This window comes from Phocoena phocoena, chromosome 6 (assembly GCF_963924675.1).
Source record: "Phocoena phocoena chromosome 6, mPhoPho1.1, whole genome shotgun sequence".
Taxonomy (NCBI): Eukaryota; Metazoa; Chordata; class Mammalia; order Artiodactyla; family Phocoenidae; genus Phocoena; species Phocoena phocoena.
In genome coordinates, this window is record NC_089224.1 from 6,352,297 (window position 1) to 6,376,356 (window position 24,060).

At 47.1% G+C, this 24,060-nt stretch overlaps 1 protein-coding gene across 4 annotated transcripts in view; it reads left to right on the plus strand.

Annotated features, from left to right (window-relative positions):
• The window catches only part of GALNT7 (polypeptide N-acetylgalactosaminyltransferase 7), a 115,938-nt gene that overhangs the window by 42,115 nt on the left and 49,763 nt on the right, over nucleotides 1–24,060 (plus strand). For all 4 annotated transcript variants that reach the window (XM_065879151.1, XM_065879150.1, XM_065879153.1 and 1 more), the window contains exon 2: nucleotides 16,241–16,701. In XM_065879151.1, the coding sequence (XP_065735223.1) occupies nucleotides 16,241–16,701 (461 nt within the window). The remainder of the gene's footprint in view (nucleotides 1–16,240; nucleotides 16,702–24,060) is intronic.

Genomic DNA, 24,060 nt, shown 5'->3' on the forward strand with positions numbered 1-24,060 from the left:
CACAGTGGTTGAGAGTCCGCCTGCCGATGCAGGGGACACGGGTTCATGCCCCAGTCTGGGAAGATCCCACGTGCCGTGGAGCGGCTGGGCCCGTGAGCCATGGGCGCTGAGCCTGTGCGTCCGGAGCCTGTGCTCCGCAACGGGAGAGGCCACAGCAGGGAGAGGCCCACGTACCGCAAAAAAAAAAAAAAAAAAAAAAAAAACAAGTTTGAAAGGAAGCTTAACAATTTTTAAAAACTTTATACTAACATATGTTCAATATAGGAACTAAGGAAAACCAAGATATAAGAAGTATATCATCTACAATCTCACCACCAGAGGCAACTACTACTTTTAACTTTCTTTCCTTCTAGTCATTTCTGTGCTTTTCTTTTTGTAAAAAGAGATCATATGGTGTAAGCAGTATGCATAATCAATGTATGTCTCCTACTTTTAAAAAACTAACATTATATCATAAGGATTTTCCACAAGAATTATTTTTCTTAAACATTTTTATAGTTAAGTCCTATTCAGTTGTGTAAGTCCAGCATTAATTTTCTTGACTAGTCTTCATTATAGACATTCTGTTTGTTTCTAGTATATTTGCTGGTATATGTTGCACTGAACATTTATGCATAATATCCTTTCTGTAATTAGAGTTATGCCCCTAGAATACATCCCACTTCTGAAATTTTGTAGTCAGAAGGAGGGAATGTTTTTAAGGATTTTGATACATACAGCTTAGATGATTCTACACAAAGGTCTACCAAAGTCACACTGTTTGTACTTTTTTTTTTTTTTTTTTTTTTTTGCGGTATGTGGGCCTCTCACTGTTGTGGCCTCTCCCATTGCGGAGCACAGGCTCCGGACGCGCAGGCTCAGCGCCCATGGCTCACGGGCCCAGCCGCTCCGCGGCATGTGGGATCTTCCCGGACCGGGGCACGAACCCGTGCCCCCTGCATCGGCAGGCGGACTCCCAACCACTGCGCCACCAGGGAAGCCCCTGTTCGTACTTCTTTTTTTTTTTTCTCTCCTGAGGAGAGGGTGCGAGATCTTTGTGACCCTAAAAAGTTTAAGAACCACTGATGTATGTTTATAAAAAGAGATTTTATGTTTCTCAGGTTCATCACTGCCTTTTAGCTTTCTAGAAGGCTAGCAACACACATTGCCCAAAGTAGATGTGCAAGAAATTTGGTGAAAATAGGGTCTTGGTGAGACCTCCATGTGATCGAAACCGAGGCTCTGTTTCAGGAAAACAGGAGTAAGGTGACTCGGGCAGTGGAGATGCTGTAACTCTTTCTCAGTGTCAATTTGAAAACCTTATTGTATTGACTTCGCATTTGTCAGTGGCAGACAAATAGAAGATTTCTGAAAACCATTCTGTGTTTCTGTGAAATCAGAATAGGTCCTGTGTGCCACAGTGACCAGCTGACAATAATTTATATTTTTCTCTGTAGAAATAAAGTCACGTGAGATGAGTATATATTCCATTTGCTTACAGCCTGATAGTCACCTAGGCTAGTGGGCCCCATCACAAGTTACTACTACTTTTTGAAGTATTAATTGGATTTCTAGAAGATTACTTCTATGAAAACAGCCCTGTCTGAACTATTTATTAGTAATTCTAGTTAATAGCATTGTATTGGTTTGAAACTAAAGGAAATATTTTTTGTGTGGCCGTGCTGCGCGGCCCGCGGGATCTTAGTTCCCCGACCAGGAATGGAACTCGCACCCTTAGCAGTGAAAGCCTGGAGGCCTGACCCCTGGACTGCTGGGCAAGTCTGGACATTTTTGCTGAAATGAATTTACTGAAATTGACAGTGATTCTAAGGGCTGTATTTTACTTTTTGCATTTCAAAAATCTTGATATTTATCAATTTATATAGTTAAAAGGTATGAAAAACTTGTGGCTGCCTCCCTCCTGGGAGAGAGTAAGGTGGTCCAGAACGTGGGCTCTGGCGTCAGAGACCCTGGGTCTGTGTCCCACCCCTGCCACCCCCAGAGTGTGTGGCTTTCAGCAAGCCCCTCAGACCCTGTGCCTTGGTTTTCTCATCTGCAGAATGGGACAGTGGTGTTACCCAGCTCCAAGGGTGATGGCGAGGATGGCAGGAGACGGGCTCGTTACGTCACAGGGTCCTGCCCCCTCCTCACCCTGTGGTCAGCTTTGTGGTCATCACCTTGGAAATCAGCTTTCAATAAAGCACTTGGGTGAGAAATTGGTTTACCACTGTGGGTTCTTTTTAATTCCTTTTTTCACTCTAAGCCTCTGGAGGCTCTGTGTGAACTTTGCTGCCTTGGGCTGTGCTTTGTCTGACACTTGGCTGCTGTCTTCCTCTGGTACCTGCTTTCCTTCATTCGTAGATACCAAGATAAATGTCTTGCTCACCTTCGAAGTACCAAGTAAAGGAAGGAAACTTCCTTCTTTTAACCTGAATGACTTAGGGCCATCAGAAGATTTTGGCAAATAAAACCAAAGTATCTGGGGAGACTTGACTGTCCCAAGTACCACGCAGATTAATTTGCCAGCATTCTTCCGTTCCGTTCGTCGCGAAGGGCTGTCAGACTTGGTGGCGCTCGCGTGTGACCGGCCGAGGCTGGCTGGGGTGTGGCAGAGCAGCGTCCCTGACGGACCGGCTTCTCCCCGTGGTGACGAGGTGCTTCCCCTTCCTCACCAGCAGCTGTGGCCCTGCTTCCCACAGAGCTGAGAAGTCGCTCAAATGGCTTGTGCGGTGTTCTAGAAAGATGCACTGCGTACCTACCGTCTGCACACAGATAACCATCCCCCCCCCCGCTCTTTGTGCTGGAGCCACGTGAGTCTCTGGGGGGCTCTGCAGGACTCTCCCCTCCTCTCTCGACTTCTTGTCCTGCATAAGCCCTCCTTCGCAGGGAGCCTTCCCTAACTTCCCAGGCTGGACCAGCCCTCACATGGCACCTCACCTGTGTGATGACTTGATTGCCTGTCGCCCCCTGGACGGAGGGCTCCCCAGTAGCAGGGGTGCGTTTGCACCGCTGTGTCCCCGAGGCCGGGAGAGTAGGGGCTCAGCACGTACTCGACAGCCCGTCAGCCAGACGCTTCAGAGGAATGTGTAGGGCAGAACACGAGGACCACAGGGTAACCCTAGCACTGGGATGACGAAACAGTGGGCTCTCTGCATCTGCGTGTGGGGAGGAGATACCATGGGAGCCCCGAGGCCTCGGGACCCAGGCTCCTGGGCCTCGGCCGGTGTCACCGTGTGTCCTGAAGCCAGTGAGTGGGTCCTGCTGCAGAGCTGAGCCACCCCTCAGGCCTTGGGGTTCTCGTTAGTTTAACAACACGCCTAGTTTTGGGCCCTGTTGATGACTCCTTTCTTGAAATTCTCTCCTGCATAGCTTTTCCCAGCATTTTATTTCTAAACTGGTTTCTTACTACTCTGAAAACATCTGGGCCCCTCTCCGCGTTCATCTGCTCCATCAGAGTCCTCGCTCCAGATTTCAGCTCTGCGCCGGCCTGCTCCTCGCAAGGCGCCCGCGCTCCACAGGGTGCCGTCAGAACCTCTTGGCCTTTAAGAGGCACCGCCAGCATCTCTTCTCCTGCCACCTCCCCACTGGTCCTCTCCACTCCTTACACCAGGCCATTTGCATTCACTGAAGAGTCCCTGCGGGTTTTTTTTTGTTTGTTTGTTTGTTTTTTATTTATTTTTTTGTTGTACGCGGGCCTCTAACTGTTGTGGCCTCTCCCATTGCGGAGCACAGGCTCCAGACGCGCAGGCTCAGCGGCCATGGCTCACGGGCCCAGCCGCTCCGCGGCGTGTGGGATCTTCCCAGACCGGGGCACGAACCCGTGTGCCCTGCATCAGCAGGTGGACTCGCAACCACTGCGCCACCAGGGAAGCCCTCCCTGCGTTTTTTATGCTTTGGTGCCTTTGCCTCGGTCTAGAAAGGCTGCCAGGCCCCACTCTTCCTCCCATCTCGCAATCCTTCCCACCGCTTCTGGGATGGGGAGTGTTTGCAAACCCAGGTCATGCCGCTTCCGGCTTCCCTTCCCCTGCGAAGAAGCCTGGGCCACCTTCTAACATGTCAGAGAGCGCCTGGCGGGTAGCAGACCTATAATAAATATTTGAATAACTAGAAGGACAGTTCTTTTACCTTTCTTTTTTTTTAGTTCTTTTACCTTTTAATGACGTATATAAATATTAACCTGAATGCCAAATACCGCTCATGATAAACTAGAGGATCCCTGGATAAGCATTCCCTCTTGAGACCAGGCCTGTTGTAGATGAAAAGTAAAAGGTCAGAAAGTTTATTACATGAATAACCCTGATCTACTCTGAGGGTATTTTTCTTTCTCACATAGTTACAGTTCCTTGTCACCCCTCCCAAAATGGATTTCTTGTCCACAGGGCAGTAAATGTTACATGGTAGTAAATGTTACTCCACGCTTTAAAATGATACATCTGCCCTGAAAATCTTGAGGTATTTTCTTTCCTGAGGTGATTTTATTTTCATATTTGCAAGAGAAGATTATTTTATACCAATCACAGTGTATGTGTGGGTAAAGCCCCACATTGCCGTGCTGTTTTATGAGCTGTTTTATACGCTTTTATGCTGTTTTTATGTTCGGGGCAAAGCAAGGAAGCCCTGGAGGAGAGGCTGTTTGATGCATTTCCCTCTGCAAAGTAGCAGCACTTCACGTGGGAGTGCTGTGTTCATTCTAGAACTTCTCCCCTGGAGAGGTAATAGGACATTGCTTTCTCAGCTTTCAAAAGGGTTTTACAGTAGTTCTCTCTTGACACAGATACCACGTTTGACCTCGTTCTGCTCTCCCCTAGTAAAATGTTTTCCTTAACGTCCTAAGAATTATTGATGATCCTCGTGGTGACATAATTTCCAGGAAAGTTTTCAGGAAGATTTGGAAATCATTAGTGCTTTCACTGGGATCACCAGATGCGAAGGAGAATTAAGAGTTAAACTGTTTGGCGTTGACTGGTATTAGATTATGAAGTGTATTGTTATATTGGAAACAGGAATCAAAGGATAGGATTAAATAAGCATGTGCCTGGATTTAAAAAAGAAAAAAGAAGTTTTAACAGCATGGTCCCCAGGGACGGATGTAGGGCTCGCTCTTTTAAAATACTTTAAAGGTGATCTGGAAAAGAGAGTGGAGCACGTGTCAGCTCTTCTAGGTAAGAAAGTGGAGTTGATTGGCCCAGGCTGAGAGAAGGTCCCAAAGTATGTGGGTGGGCAGGTGGGCAGAGGAGGGCCAGGTGGGGCCTCATCTTCTGCCAGTTCAGCTCTCAGTGGGTCCTCCGGTCTCCACCTGACAGAATGCTGTGATGGTTCCTGCAAAGGGTCTGTTCAGCAGGGTTAATTTCTTGCATCTTATCCTCCTAAGCTGTTTGGCTTTTAAATGTGTATTACCACTCTCCATCATCACATACATAATATATATGCATACATAAATTATTCATGTGTTTAAAAATCTTCACAGATTTTAATTTACCATCTTTCTCTCTTTGCTTTACTTTCATCTTTTTCTCCTCACTCTTTCCCCAATACTTTTCTTATTTTTAGACAGGTCATTTTGTAGGAATAATGTGGTAGGATATTTATTATGAAATGTTGACAATTTAAAAAAAAATTTTAGAATGAAAATACCACTTAGGAACTTTCTTTTTAAAGTTCAGTAATTGCTTAGCTCCCAAACACAGAGAGTTACCCACTATATCCTTTTATGATTTCTAAGAGGTATTATAATCCACCTTTCATTACCTGTGGGAGATGGGGCTTTTAAGTGACATTGGTGTGCCTTGTTCTTACAGCCCTGTTTCGACATCTGTGCTGTTACCACTGAAATGATGGCAAATATAGCTTCCTCACCTTTTGAAATCTACTACAAAATGATTTATTGATTTTGGTTTTTTGTTTGTTTTGGCCGCGCCGTGCGGGATCTTAGTTCCCCAACCAGTGATCAAACCCATGCCCCCTGCATTGGGAGCACAGAGTCTTAACCACTGGACCACGTAGGAAGTCCCGATTTATTGATCAATTGTTTAGTATCTATGTTTGATTCTTAAAATTCAGTTCGAATCAGCTAGAGATTTAATACTAAATATTCACAATAATAAATATTGTTTTAAACCTGTGAAGTATATATATGACTCCGTTAATGAGCTAAGGCATGAAAAATAAAAGTTATCTGGATTTCGTCAAGGTGTTCACATTGTATGTTTCATAGACCTCTTGGTTAGTTGTCTATGATAATAACTTTGATCTGGGCCATTAAACAGTCTCAGAAATAAAAGTTTTGTTTTTTTTTTCGGTGCGTGGACCTCTCACTGTTGTGGCCTCTCCCGCTGCGGAGCACAGGCTCCAGACGCGCAGGCTCAGCGGCCATGGCTCACGGGCCCAGCGGCTCCGCGGCATGTGGGACCCTCCCAGACCGGGGCACGAACCCGTGTCCCCTACAACGGCAGGCGGACTCTCAACCGCTGCGCCACCAGGGAAGCCCGAAATAAAAGTTTTTTGTAAAAGGATAACCAGTTTGTTATTTTCCTATTTGTAGACATTAACCTATATTTTGGTCTTTTATCTGCCCATCTCTTCTTTTAATGTATTCCCTCTTGAGTACTATCTGGTCGTTTTCTGACCTGATTTAGAATCTCTAGCTTATTTCAGTTTTAAAAACAAGGACCAAATTTAGCAGGAGACCATTGGCAAGATAAATTGGACTAGAGGCTCAGACTAACACCAGCAGGTTTACTTTCTTGTGTTTAAATGAAGTACTCATTTTCCATGAAATAACAAATTTCACTTGCAGACATGATTTATTCAGATCTGAAGAAGAGAAACTAAAAAAAGGATTATTCAAATTTTAGATTTGTAGGGAAAGTAATGTTTTCAGTTATCTCATTTGGATTCTCAAAATGCTAACTTAAACCAGGTCCGGCAGTGGCATAAGGCAGTGGATTCAAAGCCAGTTTATATTCCAGCAGATAAATAGGTGATGTGACCCCCCCCCCCAGCTACATGTTCCCCATTTGCTCAGTCCATGAAGAAGCACGCATTGAGTACCTACTGTCTACACACAGATAACCGTCCTCCGAGAGCCCTCGTTTGACTGGGGAGAAACATGTGAACAGATCCTAAGGCAATTTGGGAAGAACAGTGTTAGAAATATTCGGGACCTGGGAGAATGGGGGTCCGGGGGGCATTCAAACCTGCTGGCTTGAACAGCTGGTGCTTAATGATAATTTCACATTTACAAAATAGAACATTAGAGATTATAGTGTTAATGCAGAGAAGGATCTTGTGTGAAATCTCCCTTTTTCCAGTTGTAATTTGAATTTATATGTTGAAAATGGAAAGTTTTTATTACTAAGGAATTTGCAGTTTACCCTGATACCTTTTTAAAAATGCTGTGCATTGACGTGGTTATTAAAAAGTAAATTTTATCATAATTTTAACCAATTTGATCACTTATTTTAGTTTGGTTAAACTAAGTTTTGTTTTAAAGTGTACCATATGCTTCTGAGGAAACGTGATGGATTTTATTACCCACGCTTACTAATATCACTGTCAACCGCTTTTAAACTATACCTAATCACTGGAGTTAATCTAGAGTTGAAAGAGATCAAACTTAAAAATTAGAATTTTTTTAATATTTCAGAAGTCTTTCTTTTTAGTATTGCTTCTCATCTGTGAAACAGTTTAAATAAATATATGTCCTATAATGAAATTCTTACTTGTCCATTAAGTTTGGGTTCTGGTGAGATAAAGGTAATATTTCTTGCCAGTTAAAGAGTGATGTTCCTAAACCCTGAATGAAGAGGTGCGCCCACAAACACAAGAAGAAAAGTGTACCCACATACAGTGTCCAATGGTATGAGTGATGTTAAATATTGGAAATGTACTGAAGTATTTACTCGAACCAGAGAAAGCATGGAAATTGGACACTGGCTAATTTATAACTTGGGATACCGTCAGTGCATAATTATTATCCAAAGGTGGAACATAATGAAACTGACGTGGCCATGTTTTTATACATAGTGGTGGGGAGAAAGCTGCTAAACTCTTGTTTTGTTTCTTGGATAATGTTAAAGGCTGGAAGGGGTCAGTGTTTCCCACTCTCAGCATCCAGATTTCATCATTGACCTGGAGGAAAAGCCTTGAGTGGATTAGAAACAGCTGGGATGAAGTGCTTGCCTTTGCCTTCTGCTTAAAAAGGGAACTTGCAGCCTCCAGAGGGAGTGGACTAAAGGATGCTAGACAGCATCAACTGACAGCCGGCTCCAGGCATCAGAAAATGTAGCTAATTTTAGATAACCTTCAGGAGGCTGTCTTCAATAACTCACATAGTTGGTTGCCCCAAAATAGTTGATACTTTTCTACTGACTATGTAGTATTTTACATACAACCTGAAAGTTTCTCATTATGTAAGTCAGGCAGATCGCAAATTTATCTTCAGAAAATCATGGTGCCGGTGCAGATGGACACTTCTTTTAAGAATACCATGTGATATGCACAAAAATACAAATCTACAAATCTCAACTAGCCGCACAACTATGAAATTTATCAGGAGGCTCTTTTACAATGGAAATCTCCCTTTATTAACATGAGTAAATGTTCAAAAATGTGATATAGCCACTTTTTAGGAGGACACCTATATTTTTAAGTATTTGTTTATTATTATTTTTGGCTGCATGGGGTCTTAGTTATGACAGGCGGGGCGGCTGTCTTCGTTGCAGCATGCAGGATCTTTAATTGCAGCATGCGGGCTCTTCATTGAGGTGCGTGGGCTTCTTTCCAGTTGCGGCCTGCGGGTTCTCTCTCTGTAGTTGTGTCACGCGGGCTCCAGGGCACGTGAGCTCTTCGCTGCGGCACCACGCGGGCTCTCTAGTTTTGGTGCGCAGGCTCGGTATTTGTGGTGCGCGGGCTTAGTTGCCCTGTGGCATGTGGGATCTTAGTTCCCCGACCAGGGATCCAACCCACGTCCCCCTGCATTGGAAGGTGAATTCTTCACCGCTGGACCACCAGGAAGTCCAGAGGACACCTATTAACTTCAGTCTTACAAACTACAGGACAGATCTGTATTATATACTGCATATCATATACCGCTCATTTGACTAAGGGGGAGGGACATTTAATTGACTCTGAACCTGGTAGGTGGTTAAAGTGCGGCACTGCCTTTCCCGTTGGTGACTGGCTGCCAATGTCAGCAGCTCTGATGTAACAGGAGCTCCAGACAGTCCAGGGATGCATTGTCCCTAGGGTAAGTCTCGGTCCCCCTGGCTTACTGTGTAGTGGCCTGTGACTGGTGGTTACTTGCCCAGGTCTAGCCTGTGCTGTTAGGGCTGCTGACCTGAGTTCCTCTTGGTGGAGCAGTTACTGTGATGTCAGCTGTGCTGCCTTCTCCATGCTGTTCCCTTTTGGTTTATATCCTGGCCTGGTGCTTGGCATCCCTGCTGAGTCAGTCCGTTTCTTAGGGCAGATAGTCATTCTGTCGGAATGTAATGCTTTTTCTCACTGATAAGCCAGACCCTCCTCCATTTCCAGTTCTGCCGTAACTGCTAACAGAGGCATTGCCATTGGTCTTCAAATGTACTTGAATAGGGTCCTTTTCCATAAGGGAGGACACCCTACGTATTCAAGGGTTGGTGACTCCTCTGTTTCATCTTGAGTGTATCCATTTCAAGCCCTGATGAAGCAGACAGATTACTTGACACTGCCCTCCCCCCACCCATCATGCCCCAGAAGGGCCACCGACACCCAGGGCAGTGCCGTCAACTCTCAGGCCTCTGAAAGGAGCCAGAGTGGGTGGTCTTCCTGAGCACAGGATGTCAGCAGGGGCTGGGCCAGCTCAGAATCCAGCTGTAGTAACCAGAGAGAAACCGGGTGCTGAGGCTGGAGCACCCCACCCATGCCTACATCCTGCCACACGCTGGGGAGAGTCTGGGGACACCCCGCCCACAGGCTCGCTCCGTTTCTTCTGAACTTCGTTGACTATTCTCATCCCTCCCTCCCTGCTGTCTTCTGCTCCTCCTAGGTGAGTGAGTGATTGAGTGCAGCTGGAGAAGGGATGCAGATCGGATTTTTCTAATTTATCAAGAGGGCTTTAAACTGTAGAATTAAATTTGACCTGTTATGTTGTAAACTGTGTGGCTCAGGCAGAATGACGGCCAAATCGTGAGCGGTTGTTAGTGGCGGCCACGTCCCAAAGCAAAGCTGATTTCTCAAGAGATCTGGTGGCTGCAGAAGCTCTTCATTATGAGCTTAGCTTTCTAGGCTCACCTCGAATTTCAGATCCAAGTCTGTATTACTTTCCTTTGCTCTAAATTCCCTTGTATTCATCATTTCTACCGAGGCATGACCATCTTGGAAAGATACCGTGCGTAAGGGTGATTCGGGGTCAAGGGGGAGCTTGGTGAATTGTAAGATGGAAAGTGAGTAGTCAGACCTGATTCCTGTTAACCCCGTATTTCCATCTGGTGATTAGTGATTCTGTTTTTCAGTACATTTCCACCTTTACAAACATACTGATCTTAGAAGATTATCTCCCGATTCTGTTTTCCATTTCCAATCGTCAATAGTGATCCATTGATTTTGACTGTTAAGGAAATCAGCTCGTGCTTATGAAGGTGTCTTAACACCAGCAAGTCACAAAGGCAACTGCTGACTCTCATTCCCTCCCAGGAAGAAGGAGCCTGTAGTTCTCCCTCTCCGGGGAGTTGAGTGTTGTACTACTTTACAGTCATCCTTTGAATCATATAACATGACGATTTGACGTGATTATTCTTAATTGACTTGGGGTTAGGCAGACAATTCTCGTATTTGGTTTTGCCTTCAGATTTAATGACATGGAGGCTTTGAGAAGTGAGCAAATTCAATTTTTCTGGTGTCTGTTATACAGCGTTATTAAGAATACAGCACTGTGCACAGAATATAAAGTTAGGTCCTCCTCTCTTCAGAGAATATAAAGTATCGCTAGGAAGCTTCTGTCTGATCAAGCCCCTCTTTCCCTGTCCGTGTTCTCCCTTTCCCTCTCAGACTCTCTCTCATAAGTCAGGCAGATATTGTAGGATTCATGCATTTATTCAGTAAATACTTAGGATTGCGTGCATGGGGGTGCAGTGGTGCATCCCATGGACGTGGTCCCTCCCCTTCCACGGAACTTCAAGTCTAGTGCAGGGATTGGGGGCAAATCCATCCCCATTAGCCTGTCTTTGTAAACAAGGTTTTGTGGGAACACAGCTGTACCCATTCGGTTACGTACTGTCTGGCTGCTCTGGGCACTATAATGGCATCTTGAGTAACTGCGGCAGAGACCCTGAGGTCTAAAAAGCCTGGAGTGTTTCCTGCTCCTGCCCCAGGGGGTGAGGTGGAGAGATGAGTGCAGGCTGGAGCCGGAAAAGCTCTGGGAAGAGTGCCTGCTCTCCTGAGGGAAGAGGGCCGGCGTGGAGCCTGGAAGCAGGGGAAGGGACGTGTTCATACTTGAATTTCAGGGAAGTCACACCGGCTGCTGTGCAGAACGGTAATGACGAGAGACAGGGAGTGCACGCGTTGGAAGGAGAAGCACTAATGCCCGGGGTTCGGGCGCACGGGCTCTGCCCGGAGGCACGTTCCAGCCTTGCCTTGTACTGATCCCGACATTAGGTCACTTCTCTGTTGGCTCTTCTGTCTGTGCAATGGGGGTGGTAATCACAGAACCTAACTCTTGGCGTTGAATAGGTTAATATGCGTGAAGCACTTAGAACACAGTGTTTGCAGTCGTCACTGTTCTTCCTGTTCTAGTCATCCTGTTAAGAGGGCAGAGTGGCCTTGGCAGTGTTGGCAAAAAATTAAGCTAAGAAAGAAACAGAAAAAAATTTTTGAGCCAAATTTGAGGATTATAACCCAGGAAGAGCATCTCAGAAAGCTCTGAGAACTGTTCTGCCTGTTAGGAGTCCAGGTACAGGTATTTAAGTTTTTTGAGACAGAGGGTGCTACATCCAATGCCGTATCATTGACAGTTTACATGATCCAGATCTAAGTGGCATCGTGGTGGGTCACGTGAGCCCTTCCAAGCTCAAGACGGAATGTTGTCTTTTAAGCAGTTGTCTTGTTGATGCCGGGAGAATGTTGCTCTTGGTGGCCTAGCAGGTATTTCTGCCGATGGGGGGTTGGGTTGATGTATAATGCAGACACACAGTGCACAGTGGGGGAGAGAGGAGGCCAAGGGGCAGAGAAGAACTTCTGTGTTGAAATTTTTCTTGTCTTGCCGTTAGAATACGAATCTTATTTCACGGCAGCGAGGGTATGGAGAAAGTGACCGGGCTCAGGAGCTACACAAGGCAGTAGGGTTGACAGGGGTCAGGGACTGATAGATAGGCTGTCAGAGCAAGTGGCTGGGGAGGCAACGTAGGACTGGTGTTTGATCGGTTGATTGGGCAGTGGCTCCCGTCCCCGAGGTGGGGAGGACAGTAAGGGAAACGGGTGTGTGACATAAATGGGAAGTTCATTCTGGGGTCTTTTCAGTTTAGGTGCCAGGTTGATTCAGGCAGAAATGTTGAGGAAGCAGTTGACTGTGGGCCCAGAGATGAGAAGTGAGATGTGGGCTGAGGAAACGGGGGTAGGAGAGATCAACTGAACCTGCCCCTCGCTCGGGAGAGGAGGACGCCAGAGTGAGTAGGAGTGACAGGCACGCCCCTAACAGATCTACAGAGAACACCAAGAAGCAAAGGTTAGGGGACTTCCGGGGTGGTCCAGTGGTTAGGACTCTGAGCTCTCACTGCTTGAGGGCCTGGGTTCGGTCCCTGGTCTGGAAACAAGATCGCACGAGCCTGGCGGCCCAAAAAGAGTCAAAGGTTAGACAAAGGGAAGATCAGAACAATTTTTGGAGGAAGATGAGCACGAAGTTCGAATCCATTAAACATTCTCTTGTTGAGGTGGGGGAGCTTGAGAAACGTTTAGGTTTGCGAGTCTCACATCAGACCCCATGCAAGTAAACCACAGCACGTCTCTCACAATTCAGGTCCCTGATTTCACGTGCTCTCGTGTTGCGCGTTCTTCCAGTAAGCCGTTTTCCCCCAGTGGAATATTAGGCCCTACAGAGGATGCTCTGTTGACCTTCGGTGACCTGTTCCGTGTACTCTTCTGTCCCTTTTCCCCTCCCCTCATTCTTTACCTACCCCGTTACTGGATCACTGGAGCCTTGATGTGGAAAGTTGAAGTGGGGGGACCACGTCTTCCTCCTTTCTTGTGGGGTACTTTGTTCAACATCAACAACTTGAGTCCAGTATCTGAGAGTTTTATAATGACCTCTCTATTTTAATTTGTTTATTACAACCCTGCGGTTGTGTAGTATAATTTTGGAAAGAGCCAGGAGATAAGTGGAGAAAAGGACACTTTCCCATCACCGGAATCACCCCCCAGCTTCTGCGCCTACCTCTTGGTGACAGAGGCGTGCTTGGCTTCCTCTCCTCAGGACGGGTTAATTCCCATCAGAGCCCTCAGTGCTTCGGGACACGGATCTCAGGCAAGGCTGCTTCCTGCCTCCAGACTAGCCCTACTCTGACCCTTAGAGCTCACAGGTTAGGCTTCAGCTACGTCCCTACTACTCGACTCAGGTGTGCGGTGGTCAGAAACCTGATCCAGAAGGCTTATCCACCTGTACCTGGACAGGCATCCCATTAGATGGTTAGGTGAAGTGCTGCATCTTATGTTGTTTCGTGCTACAGGAGGAAAATTGTGGAGAAACTTTGAAATGGACCAAAAAGATTATGGGGTGCATTACCTAACTCGGCTTTCTGTGTTATCTCACCCTTTCATTATCTCTGAGCTGTTTACCATCCTGTAAATGATAGAAAACTGCTAGTAATGGACAGGCATCTCGTCCGTTGAAATGGCAGTCACGTACTGTGGAATGCAGCCTGGATGTTGACCAGTTTTACCAGTTTTGCCGCTATTTGTAAATTCTTTGCAGTATTCTTGGTATTTACATATTTGTCTGTTCTTTGGATTCACCTTTGAACTGGTTGTAACGTCTTAGGGTTCCTTTTAAAATTAATTGGTCAATTAAAATCTGTGTCCCACGTTCAGAAAAAAATTCTTGTCATACATACACATGTATGTTCATATCTGCATGTCATATCTCTAGGAAGATTCACAAGGAAGTGCTGGCTGTGAGCACCTCTGCGGAAGGGAAGGTAGGAAAACTTGCCTTTCACTGTATGCCCTTTGCGATCCTTTGAATTTTGTATCACATGCTTATAGTGTTACCTAAACAAAGAGATAAACTTGTTAAATTCCTTTTTGAACTCTCTCAAGTCAGTCCTTAGCTAGCCGTTACCAAAACTTCATCATCGACTAAATTCACATTTGAGTTAGCTGGCTTTCCAAAGAGACCTTTGTCTCTAGATAAACTACTGGTAGACGGCAGCCTGCATATCAGCATCACAGCTGGAGCCTTACTTCTGTACTCTTTGAAGTTTTTAACTTCATTTTTGAAGACAGCTCTAACACTGTAGAAACATGTCAGTGGGAGGGGGGTACTAATTCTTTCATGAATCTCTTAAGGAACCAGGGAATCTTGGCGTGAGGGGGGGGTGGCAGACCAGCCGGCCGTCTGCGGTTCTGGTTCTGACCTCTTCACCTCGCTCCAGCCCAGCTGCACCCATTCTCTATCGACCTCTGCTGGTTATAGCTGGAGGTGCTCCCTTTAAAGCCAGAGGAGCTCAAGCCTGATGCATATTGAAATCACCTGGGGAGCTTTTAAAATTCTGATGCCCCAACCAATTAAATCACAGTGTCTGAGGGGTGGGACGCAGACATCAGTATACTTAAAGCCACGGAGGTGATGCTGACGTTGAGACACAAGGCTCTGTGCATGGATTCAGGAAAAACTTCTCATGTGACACCCCAGAAGCAAAAGCACTCAGGATTTCTTTTTTTTTTCTAATGTTTGTTTGTTTATTTATTTATTTATTTTTGGCTGCGTTGGGTCTTCGTTGCTGTGCGTGGGCTTTCTCTAGTTTCAGCGAGCGGGGGGCCGCTCTTTGTTGCCCTGCACAGGCTTCTCATTGCGGTGGCTTCTGTTGTTGCGGAGCACGGGCTCTAGGCGCGCGGGCTTCAGTAGTTGTGGCTCGCAGGCTCTGGAGTGCAGGCTCAGTAGTTGTGGCCCGCGGGCTCAGTAGTTGTGGCACACGGGCTTCAGTAGTTGTGGCTCGCAGGCTCTGGAGCGCAGGCTCAGTAGTCATGGCATGCGGGCTCAGTAGTTGTGGCGCACAGGCTTCGTGGCTCCCCGGCATGTGGGATCTTCCCGGGCCAGGGCTGGGACCCGTGTCCCCTGCATTGGCAGGCGGACTCTCAACCACTGCGCCACCAGGGACACCCTGCACTCAGGACTTCTGACGGGAAGATATGTGCAGGGGGTGAGGAAAGGGAGACACCCCTCCCAGAATACCTGTACACACAGCGTCTGTGTTTCCTTGGGTTGCTTCTGGAACATGGCCAACTTAGGTACTGGGTGTGGTTTAAAAGCCCCAGCTGACTCGGTTACAGTCACTAGAGCTTTTTTTTTTTTTTTTTTTTTTTTTAATAGTTTGGAACTCAGCTAAACTTTCACTGAGCAGGGAATACCTAATGGGGGCTGTTGAGTGCAAATCCCAGCCCTGTTCCTCTGGCATTTGGAGCACGAAGCCAGCCTCGGGGTGGGTGATGCCTAACAGTGCTGCCACCGCGTGGCTGTGTGACCCACAAAATATCATATTCCTCGCACACCAGATAACTGGGAAAACCACACTGTGCAACGGGACCTGTTAAGTGCCTCCTTTAGTCACAGGTCCTAGAACCTCATTGCTCTGACCTGTGACAGTGTGCTTTGGGACTTCCCTGGCGGTCCAGTGGTTAAGACTCCATGGTTCCAACTGCAAGGGCCACGGGTTCGATCCCTGCTGGGGGAACTAAGATCCAACATGTTGTACAGCGCAGCCAAAAAAATAGGGGAAAAGAAAGAAAACAGCAATATGCTTTATTAAGGGGTCTTTGATAGAGTCGTGTTTATAAGGGGAGAAGTAAAAAAATGTATCCACCCCTTTGTTTTGGAACGGTTAGGCAAGGAAATAGTCTCTTCTTGGTTCCCCCTGGGAAAGGTACCTTCTGTTGGGGGCCCTGATTCATGGCCTACTTCTGTTTCATATTTCAGACCATTTGTTGCCTCAGCTATTTTGAAAACATGAAAATTGGTGTCATAAACTCTGTTGTGGTTGCCTTCATGTACTCACTGTATATCCCCCTCCCTTTTGTGTAGGAAGACAGAGCTGTTAATAACCCCATGCCTGACCGAGGGGGCAATGGACTAGCTCCTGGGGATGACAGATTCAAACCCGTGGTGCCCTGGCCTCATGTTGAAGGAGTAGAAGTGGACTTAGAGTCTATTAGAAGAAAAAACAAGGCCAAACATGAACAAGAGCGCCATGCTGGAGGAGATAACCAGAAAGACATAATGCAGAGGCAGTATCTCACATTTAAGCCTCAGACTTTCACGTACCGTGATCCTGTGCTCCGCCCAGGGGTCCTCGGTAACTTTGAACCCAAAGAGCCCGAGCCTCACGGAGTGTTTGGTGGCCCTGGAGAGAAAGCCAAGCCGTTGGTTTTGGGACCAGAATTCAAACATGCAGTTCAAGCCAGCATTAAAGAGTTTGGATTTAACATGGTGGCGAGTGACATGATCTCCCTGGACCGCAGCGTCAGTGACTTACGACAAGAAGAGTAAGCACAACCCCTCCCCTTTCTGACCTGGGCGCGCGTTTCCATAGATACCTAGACTTACTTAGATGGTTAGAGTGCAAAACATATTTTGTGCCTTCACTGAAAGGGAATAAGAGGGTCTTTGGTCCACGAAGTGGCCAGAAGGGGGAGATCTCCCCATTTGTGTTATTTTACTGAGGGTGTGGCGTATAAAATTCTGGGGTCTCCTCTACCACTGCTGCTCAAAGTGTTGTCCCCGGACGGGCACCGGTCTGAACGTTCTGTTCCCAGTCCACAGAGAGAAAACGAGCTTGTACCAGGCTGTAAAGTAACTCTTGATAGGAGGTGCTTTAAGTTCACCTGACAATGTGTGAATAACAGAGCTGTCTCTCTTGGTGCGTTGTTTCTCCTTCTGGACAAAGCTCCTTGTCTTGCTGTGGGACGGTAAACAGGAATGCTGCTCGGGTTGCCTCTGGAACTAACTGGTTGTTTGCCTTCTTCCCTTCTTACCCTCAGCACTGAAACTGGGAACGGAAGCTCCCGAGTATGTACTGTATAAAAGGCGCCTTCAGACAGATGAAACCGTAGCCCTCACGTTCAAGTGCTTTTCATGTAGTGTGACTTAAAACAAAGGGTTTCCAACTCTTGACTTTTGATAATGGTGATTATTGAATGAACTCAAAGCTTTTTCTCCTTCAGTTTATTCACTAACTGATTCTACTCAGAGGGTCTAAGCAGCTTCCATTAGCTTCCACGGTGTGGATGCAAGTTTAATTCACTGCTACTACAAAACTTTCCAGATGTATTCCCTGTGATGCGTGATTAACACAGTCCTCGTTTTAAGAAGTGAACACAGCAGGCGCACGCACACACACACGGTCCCCACAGCAGCATCCTTTATGACCCTGCAGTCAAATTCTGGACCTACCAGAGGGCTACTCCAGAGACTTTGGACCTTCCTATATTGATATGATAGGAGTGAGAGGGGGGTGCATGAAATATGCAGAGAAGAAAGAAAGAGAAGCAGTAGAGAACCAGGGTGGTGAGGGACATAACCTCTAGTACAGAGAAGAATTGGAGCATCTCGGGGGACTGTGAAGGGAGAGTGTGGGAGCAGTTATTCCTGACCAATGCAGAGATTTGCCTGGTCGCAGATTTGCCATATTTAGAAAGAAAAAAAAAAAAATAGCAGATGCTCAGTCAAATTTACTTTCAGTTAAACAATGGAAAATGTTTAGTATAAGTATGTCCCAAATAGTGTTTGGAATATACTTATACATTAAAAATACTTGTGGTTTATCTGAACTCCAAATTTAACTGTGCATCCTGTATTTTATCTGGCAGCCCCCCTAGGCAGGGGCTGAGGTTGTTGTTACAGAGCGAGAATTGCCGTGCGTGGACACTTCAGGCCCCCAAACAGGATCTGCGGTCCTCCCTGGAGTGCATCCCAGTTACCCGAGACAGTCTCAGACCGTGCGTCTGTCACAGGGGGGGGGTTCTCGGAGGACCTCTTGATGGCCTTCTCCTCACCATGATGGGGAAGGAAAGGAAGGGGAGAGTCTAACACTGACTTCCTGCTACAGGCCAGGACTTCCTGCAAGTGATCTTATTTGATTCTCACAAGCAAACTGTGAGAGAGTTGCCACGTGTGAATGTGAAGTCTGAGGCTTAGCGCAGTGACTTCTCTGTATCTGCCCAGAGAAATGGCAGAGCTGTGGTCCTACCCCAGATGGCCCGGTTAGAAAGGCCTTCTCCCTGCTCTGCCCCATCCCTTCCTGGACAGTGTGGACCAGGGCAGGGTGGCCATCCCAGGGTGAGCTCAGTGTGGAAACGGAGATTTTAGCACATGAATTACTTATAAAAGGTACACATGTAAAACACCAGTTTGAAAATCAGTTTAAAATAATCTAGCTCACTCTTCGGTGTAAGAAATGTGCTAAGATGTAGAATATCAATAGAAAACCAACAAGGACCTACTGTAGAGCACAGGGAACTATACTCAGTATCTTGAAATAACCTATAATGGAAGAGAATCTGAAAAAGAATAGGTATATTCATATGTATATATATATGTACATATGTGAGTGAATCACTTTGCTGTACACCTGAAACATTGTAAATCAACTATAATTTTAAAAAAGGAAGAAAGAAACATGCCAAGAAGATCAAAGGCATACATGCATACACGGCAGGGCAGCGCCCAGGACTAGTGTGGTCCTCGGTGGCTCCCCCTCCTGCGCCCCTCACATCCCTTCTGTCCCCCAGGCCTCTTCTTCCTGCCACCACGCTCCGTCTCCAGTCCACCCTTCCACCTCCCCTGTCACCAGCCACGGCCACGCCACTGTCATCTCTCCTAGAATCCCGCCAGCGCCTCCTGCCTGTTGACACCTAGCCCGGGTAACATCATTCTTTGCCTTCCCAGAGCACGTAGAATAAAACGTTCCGGGCCTGCCCACCTCGCTCTGGCCGGACATCTTCTCCCGCGGGGGGGGGGCGTTTGCACGTCCCCCCCCCCCCCCCACCAGCTCCCTCACCTCTGTGGGCTTTTTCCTTCCTCTGTGGCCCCTTCCCAACCCTCAGGCTCCGTCAGACTCTCTGGCCTGCTTTATTTTCCATTACTCCTCTCTGGCCGTTTCATTCCTAGTATCTCTCAAATTTTATGATTAGACATTGGTTAACTTAGCTATTGACTGTCTTTCTTACTAGATGATAAGGTCCCGAGAGCAAGGAATTTGTCTCTTTTTTTCACCAGCTACTTCCAGTAAGTGACACCCAGGAGCTTGGCCGTGTCCCGTGGTGAACATCTGTTAAGAGAGTGAATGAATGAGTGAATGAAGGAGTGAATGAAGGAGTCCGCTAGGATCAGACCTTGGCTCCATTACCAGACACGAGATCTCAGACCAGCTCCTTACCCTCCCTATCAGTTACCTGATCCATCACGTGGGTCTACCAATGCCTACCCCCTGGATTGGCATTGGGATTAAAGGACATAATAGACTAAAAGTCGTACCACACGCCTGGGGGTTAGAAACTTAAGTATTAGTGGCTGTTTCTTTTTTAATTGCTGTGGCACTTTCTTCAGGTCACAGTTTGTCTAAACTTGAATGTTTCTGTAACTATGCAGCTTTGAGGTCCTCTGTTGCTTTTTGGAAAATGTGGATTCCCCCCACACCGCCGTGTCTGCATCATCTTGCATCTCCTCGCACCTCCCTTGATGGCAAAGCCTTCGTCCCCTTTGATGATTTCAGACACGCCAGGCGCCTCTGAAGCTCCCATCTCTCTGGGTCTTGCTCTCCTGCAGTCGTCTTTCTTCCTGCCTTTTGCTGTCTTTCCTAACTGCGTTCCCCCCCAACCCGTCACCTTCCTTCTTTTCTTCTTTCCTCTAATCTTCCTTCCTTCCTCCTGCCGTGCCTTTCCATAGGCTGATCATTTCTTTGTTAGTTTCTCTGGCATAACTGGAGCAGCGCTTAGAAATAAGATTATTGCATGTTCCTGCAAGGATCGTGTCCCCAGTCAGATAAAAGGACCAAGGCTATCTTAGCAATTGATCCTAAACCCCTTTCTAAAATTCTGTTAGTGAGAAAACTCTTGTTTATACTCAAAATATGCAAACATACTCCCAGAAGATTTTTTAACTGAGTCCAGATTATTTTTTAAATCTGATTCTTTCTCACCTTTTTTAAAAAAATGGGATAGGCTTCTTTCCTGTTTGAACACTGTAAAATTCAGTGTAGACTCGTAAATAATTTCTAAGTTGAGTTATTCATAATTTAGAACGTGGTCAATTTTAAGAGTTTTCGCCAAAATAAAAAGGTCAACAGCAAATAAAGCACTGCTAATTTTCACGTAGTATCTGATGTGCATATTAGCACTTTTCTGCTCTACCAGCAAAGTGAAAGCATCCCACGGGCCCACCTCACACACACGCCCTCCCTCACACTTGGTCCCCCCGGAGAGCGTACTGCACAGGGCTGGAATCTCCGCAGCTGTGGGATCTAGGCCTGATTAGCCTGCTCTCTTGCCTCTGTCACGCATAATGAGCCACCTGCCACGCTTGGGAACCCAGCTTCGAGCTGTTTGTCCAGTTACAACATCTGCCCCTGGTTCACTCGCTCGTTCTTGTGGCCGTTCCCTCCGGCTTTTCGGATGAAAAGCAGGACAGAACTGCCCAGCTGCCAGTGTGACTCAGGCTCACGTCTGTTGCAGCTTTGAATCACATCCCCTGGCTGAGTCATTTACTGGCTGTTGATCGCTCATTAGGAGGGTGAGTAACAGTGTTTGGAGGGAACGGGAGGCCTCCTTCTTTTCTAAAGGCTTGAGCCAAGAATGACCTCACCTGCCTTCACGCTTGTTTTCTATAAAAAAATATACATGATTTTCTGCACAGTTCAGCGGAGATGGAGTCTCTCCAATAAACGAGGCACTGTGCTAGCCCGTCAGGGATGCAGCAATAAGAAAGTACAGTCCCTGCCTTCAAGGGGCTCGCCATCTACCCCTGGGGAGAAGGGAAAGGTTGCCGCGATGTAAAGAGCCTGAGGGAAGGAGAGGGGGGCCGCGCTGAGTTACAGGGAAGTCAGGAAAGGATTTACGGGGCGAGCACTAGGGACGGGCCCGTCGATGAGGAGGTTTCCCAGGAGGAGGTTACAGGTGTAGAGGGCAGGACGGTAAGTGTGGACCGGGAGGAAGTCCGGTGCCGTGGCTTACGTGGATGGGTCAGTGAGTGCAGAGACATAGAGACACAGCTGGTAGGACAGAGAGGGTGGCGTTTGCAGGCCCCCAGTGCCGCTCTTCATAGTCTGCACTGAATGCCGTGCAGGGAAGACCCACTGAAGGGGTACCGAGAGAACTTGAGGAGTGTCAGGCTGCTGGGGTGTCCGGAGCGGGTGGGGGCCTGACCTGGTAAAGGGTCCATAGTATCACAGTAGGACCCTGAGTGAAGGCCCCAGAACCAGACTAAGGAGACTCAGGGGGAGAACAAGAGTTAGAACAGGAGGTGCTGGCAGCTGACGGAGGGGAAGGAGGAATCAGACATCGGTACAAGGCTTTGAAGCTCAGAAACGGGGAGAAGGCCACCACTGACCAAGGAGGGGGCAGGATCAGAACAAGCTGCTCTGCCCAGAGCACCTGTGCCCCAGACCTGGGCCTCGGGCGAGTGCCCCTCCCCCGTGCTGAGCCCCGCAGGGGGCCGAGCCCATTTGTGGGAAGTGCTGTTTGCGGTTACGTTAGGTTTTCTTCTAATAAAGCATAGGATTTTATTTCCTTTACTGTGAACTAACGGCGGATGCAAATATGTGGAAATTATTCTTGCCCTTTCTCTGCCCAAGAAGGCAGACAAGCAGGGGTATATAATCCAAGCTATTTTGTTTCAAACAAATGAATTAATAAGTATCTTGACTTGTTGAACAAATTCATCTGCTTCTACTGTTTAACCTTTCCTCCTGCGTACACTCCTGTTGCATTTCTATTTTGTAGAAAGCTATCTCAGTTGCATTGAAAGAGCGAAATAATAGATGTTAAAGTGCTTCAAAAACTCTAAGAGCCATGCAAATGTTAATAACTTTGTTAAGCTTGTCTGTGAGAAACTGAGGTGGTTTTTTAAAGATACTATACACTGACATTCCTGCCTTATACACTAGGTAATTCTCTTCTTACCTGATACCAGAATACTGATATTTAATTTTATTTAAGGTAGTTATGGTCGTGAGCTTTTTTCATTCTCCATCTGTGCTAAGGGCTGTCTTTGATACCTTTGTGTAGAATATAGTAATATAATTTATCAGATAGTTGGTATTTTCAAAATAGGCTATAGGGTTCTTTTCTAATTTCAGTTCCTATACACTGTGACCCATGGGTTTCAATTAACACTGACTAAATGTAAGGAGCCGCTCATAAGAGGGTAAAACAAATGATTAGAATTGTCTATACATCATGGACACACATGTGTATGTGAATCACGTATGTGCACATGAACTTCAGTGCTGCGTCCTAGTTTCCTTTGGCACAATGAGCACTGGTTCTGTACGACGCCATCCAAACGGCACGGGTCCCGACCGTTGACATGCACTCCTTTCCTCTCTTGGATTACCCAAAGCACGTCTCATTTTTCAGACTGCAGTCTGGCAGCAGTAGAGCTAACCTGCAGGAAGCACATTTGAAATTGGTTTCAGGTGACCCACAGTGGACATGGCTGCTGCTTTTACATCCAAAAAGTGTTGCTTTCTAACTGGCCTGAAAGTCGTTACTCTTGGGAGCCACTTTTTGTGAGTTCAGGGGTTTTCCAAATGAACTTTAAGCATAAATTGTGTTCTGATACTTAGTTTCTTTTCTTCTTTCTCTTCTAAACATACACATCTGAAAACACACACACCACACCACACGCGCACACACACACACACACACACACACTGCACTTTGGGATTTTCTCAATGATGGGGGCACAGCCGATTTTTGTTCAAGGTCCTGGCTGACCACAGGAGACGTATTTAGCCAAATGGGAGTTACTGGAGCTATTGGGGTAACTTAGGTCACCCCAGTTCGCACAGCAGTTTAGAGGGGTGCCTCCAGAAACTGGACATGGAGGTCATCTGCTGCTCCGGGCCACCGTTAGCAGGGTACCAGCAGCCTCGAACCCCCCTCCTCAGCAGCCTGCAGGGGTGGCTCCCGTCCCCAGGGGGGACGTTTCTGTACTGCCGAGACCCCGTGTGGTCACCGAGGTCCCTCCCACGAACATAGCTTCATCTCCCCACACACCCCACCCACCATGTTACAAAAGGACAGGGTTTGCCTGGTAAAAAAGTATAACCCCAGGTGCTTGACTTGTTTTCGCACAGCTTTCCACCCCCAACCGGGAGTTTACAGTAAGTCCCTGGAGGCTAGCTGTGTGCATGGAGGCACCGCGAGGTACCTCGTTACATCCCACCCCAGTGACAGTGTCAGGGAGACCTTGACTCTTTCTTTCTCTCCAGGGTGAGTTTCCCACCCATCCAGAGCTCTGACATGGAGATGAAGGGGGGGGTTTGGTACCCTTTCCTACTAGAGCATCTGAGATTTGGAGCTGACGTCATTTCAGAGTGTTTGGTCATTATCCTCTGCTAAAAAGTCATCAGTCGCTCAGCAGGGAGCGTCTGAACTGCCACAGTGCCCGGTGGACGTCAGGCATGGGCCCTTCCACCCGGAGGCTGGCACGACCCCTGGTGCTTCGGCCACCAGACCGTCAGATTCAGCCTGGTCCCTCGCTGTGTCTCCTGTGCGTAGGGCCCTCAGGTGTTTGGTAAACAGGGAAGTGGTCCTGGGGGTCCTCCATTTCCTCCTGCATGGTGATGTTTGGAGGTGGGCCGGCAGGGTGTCCCAAAGTTAAAGTGACCGCCAGGACAGTGTATT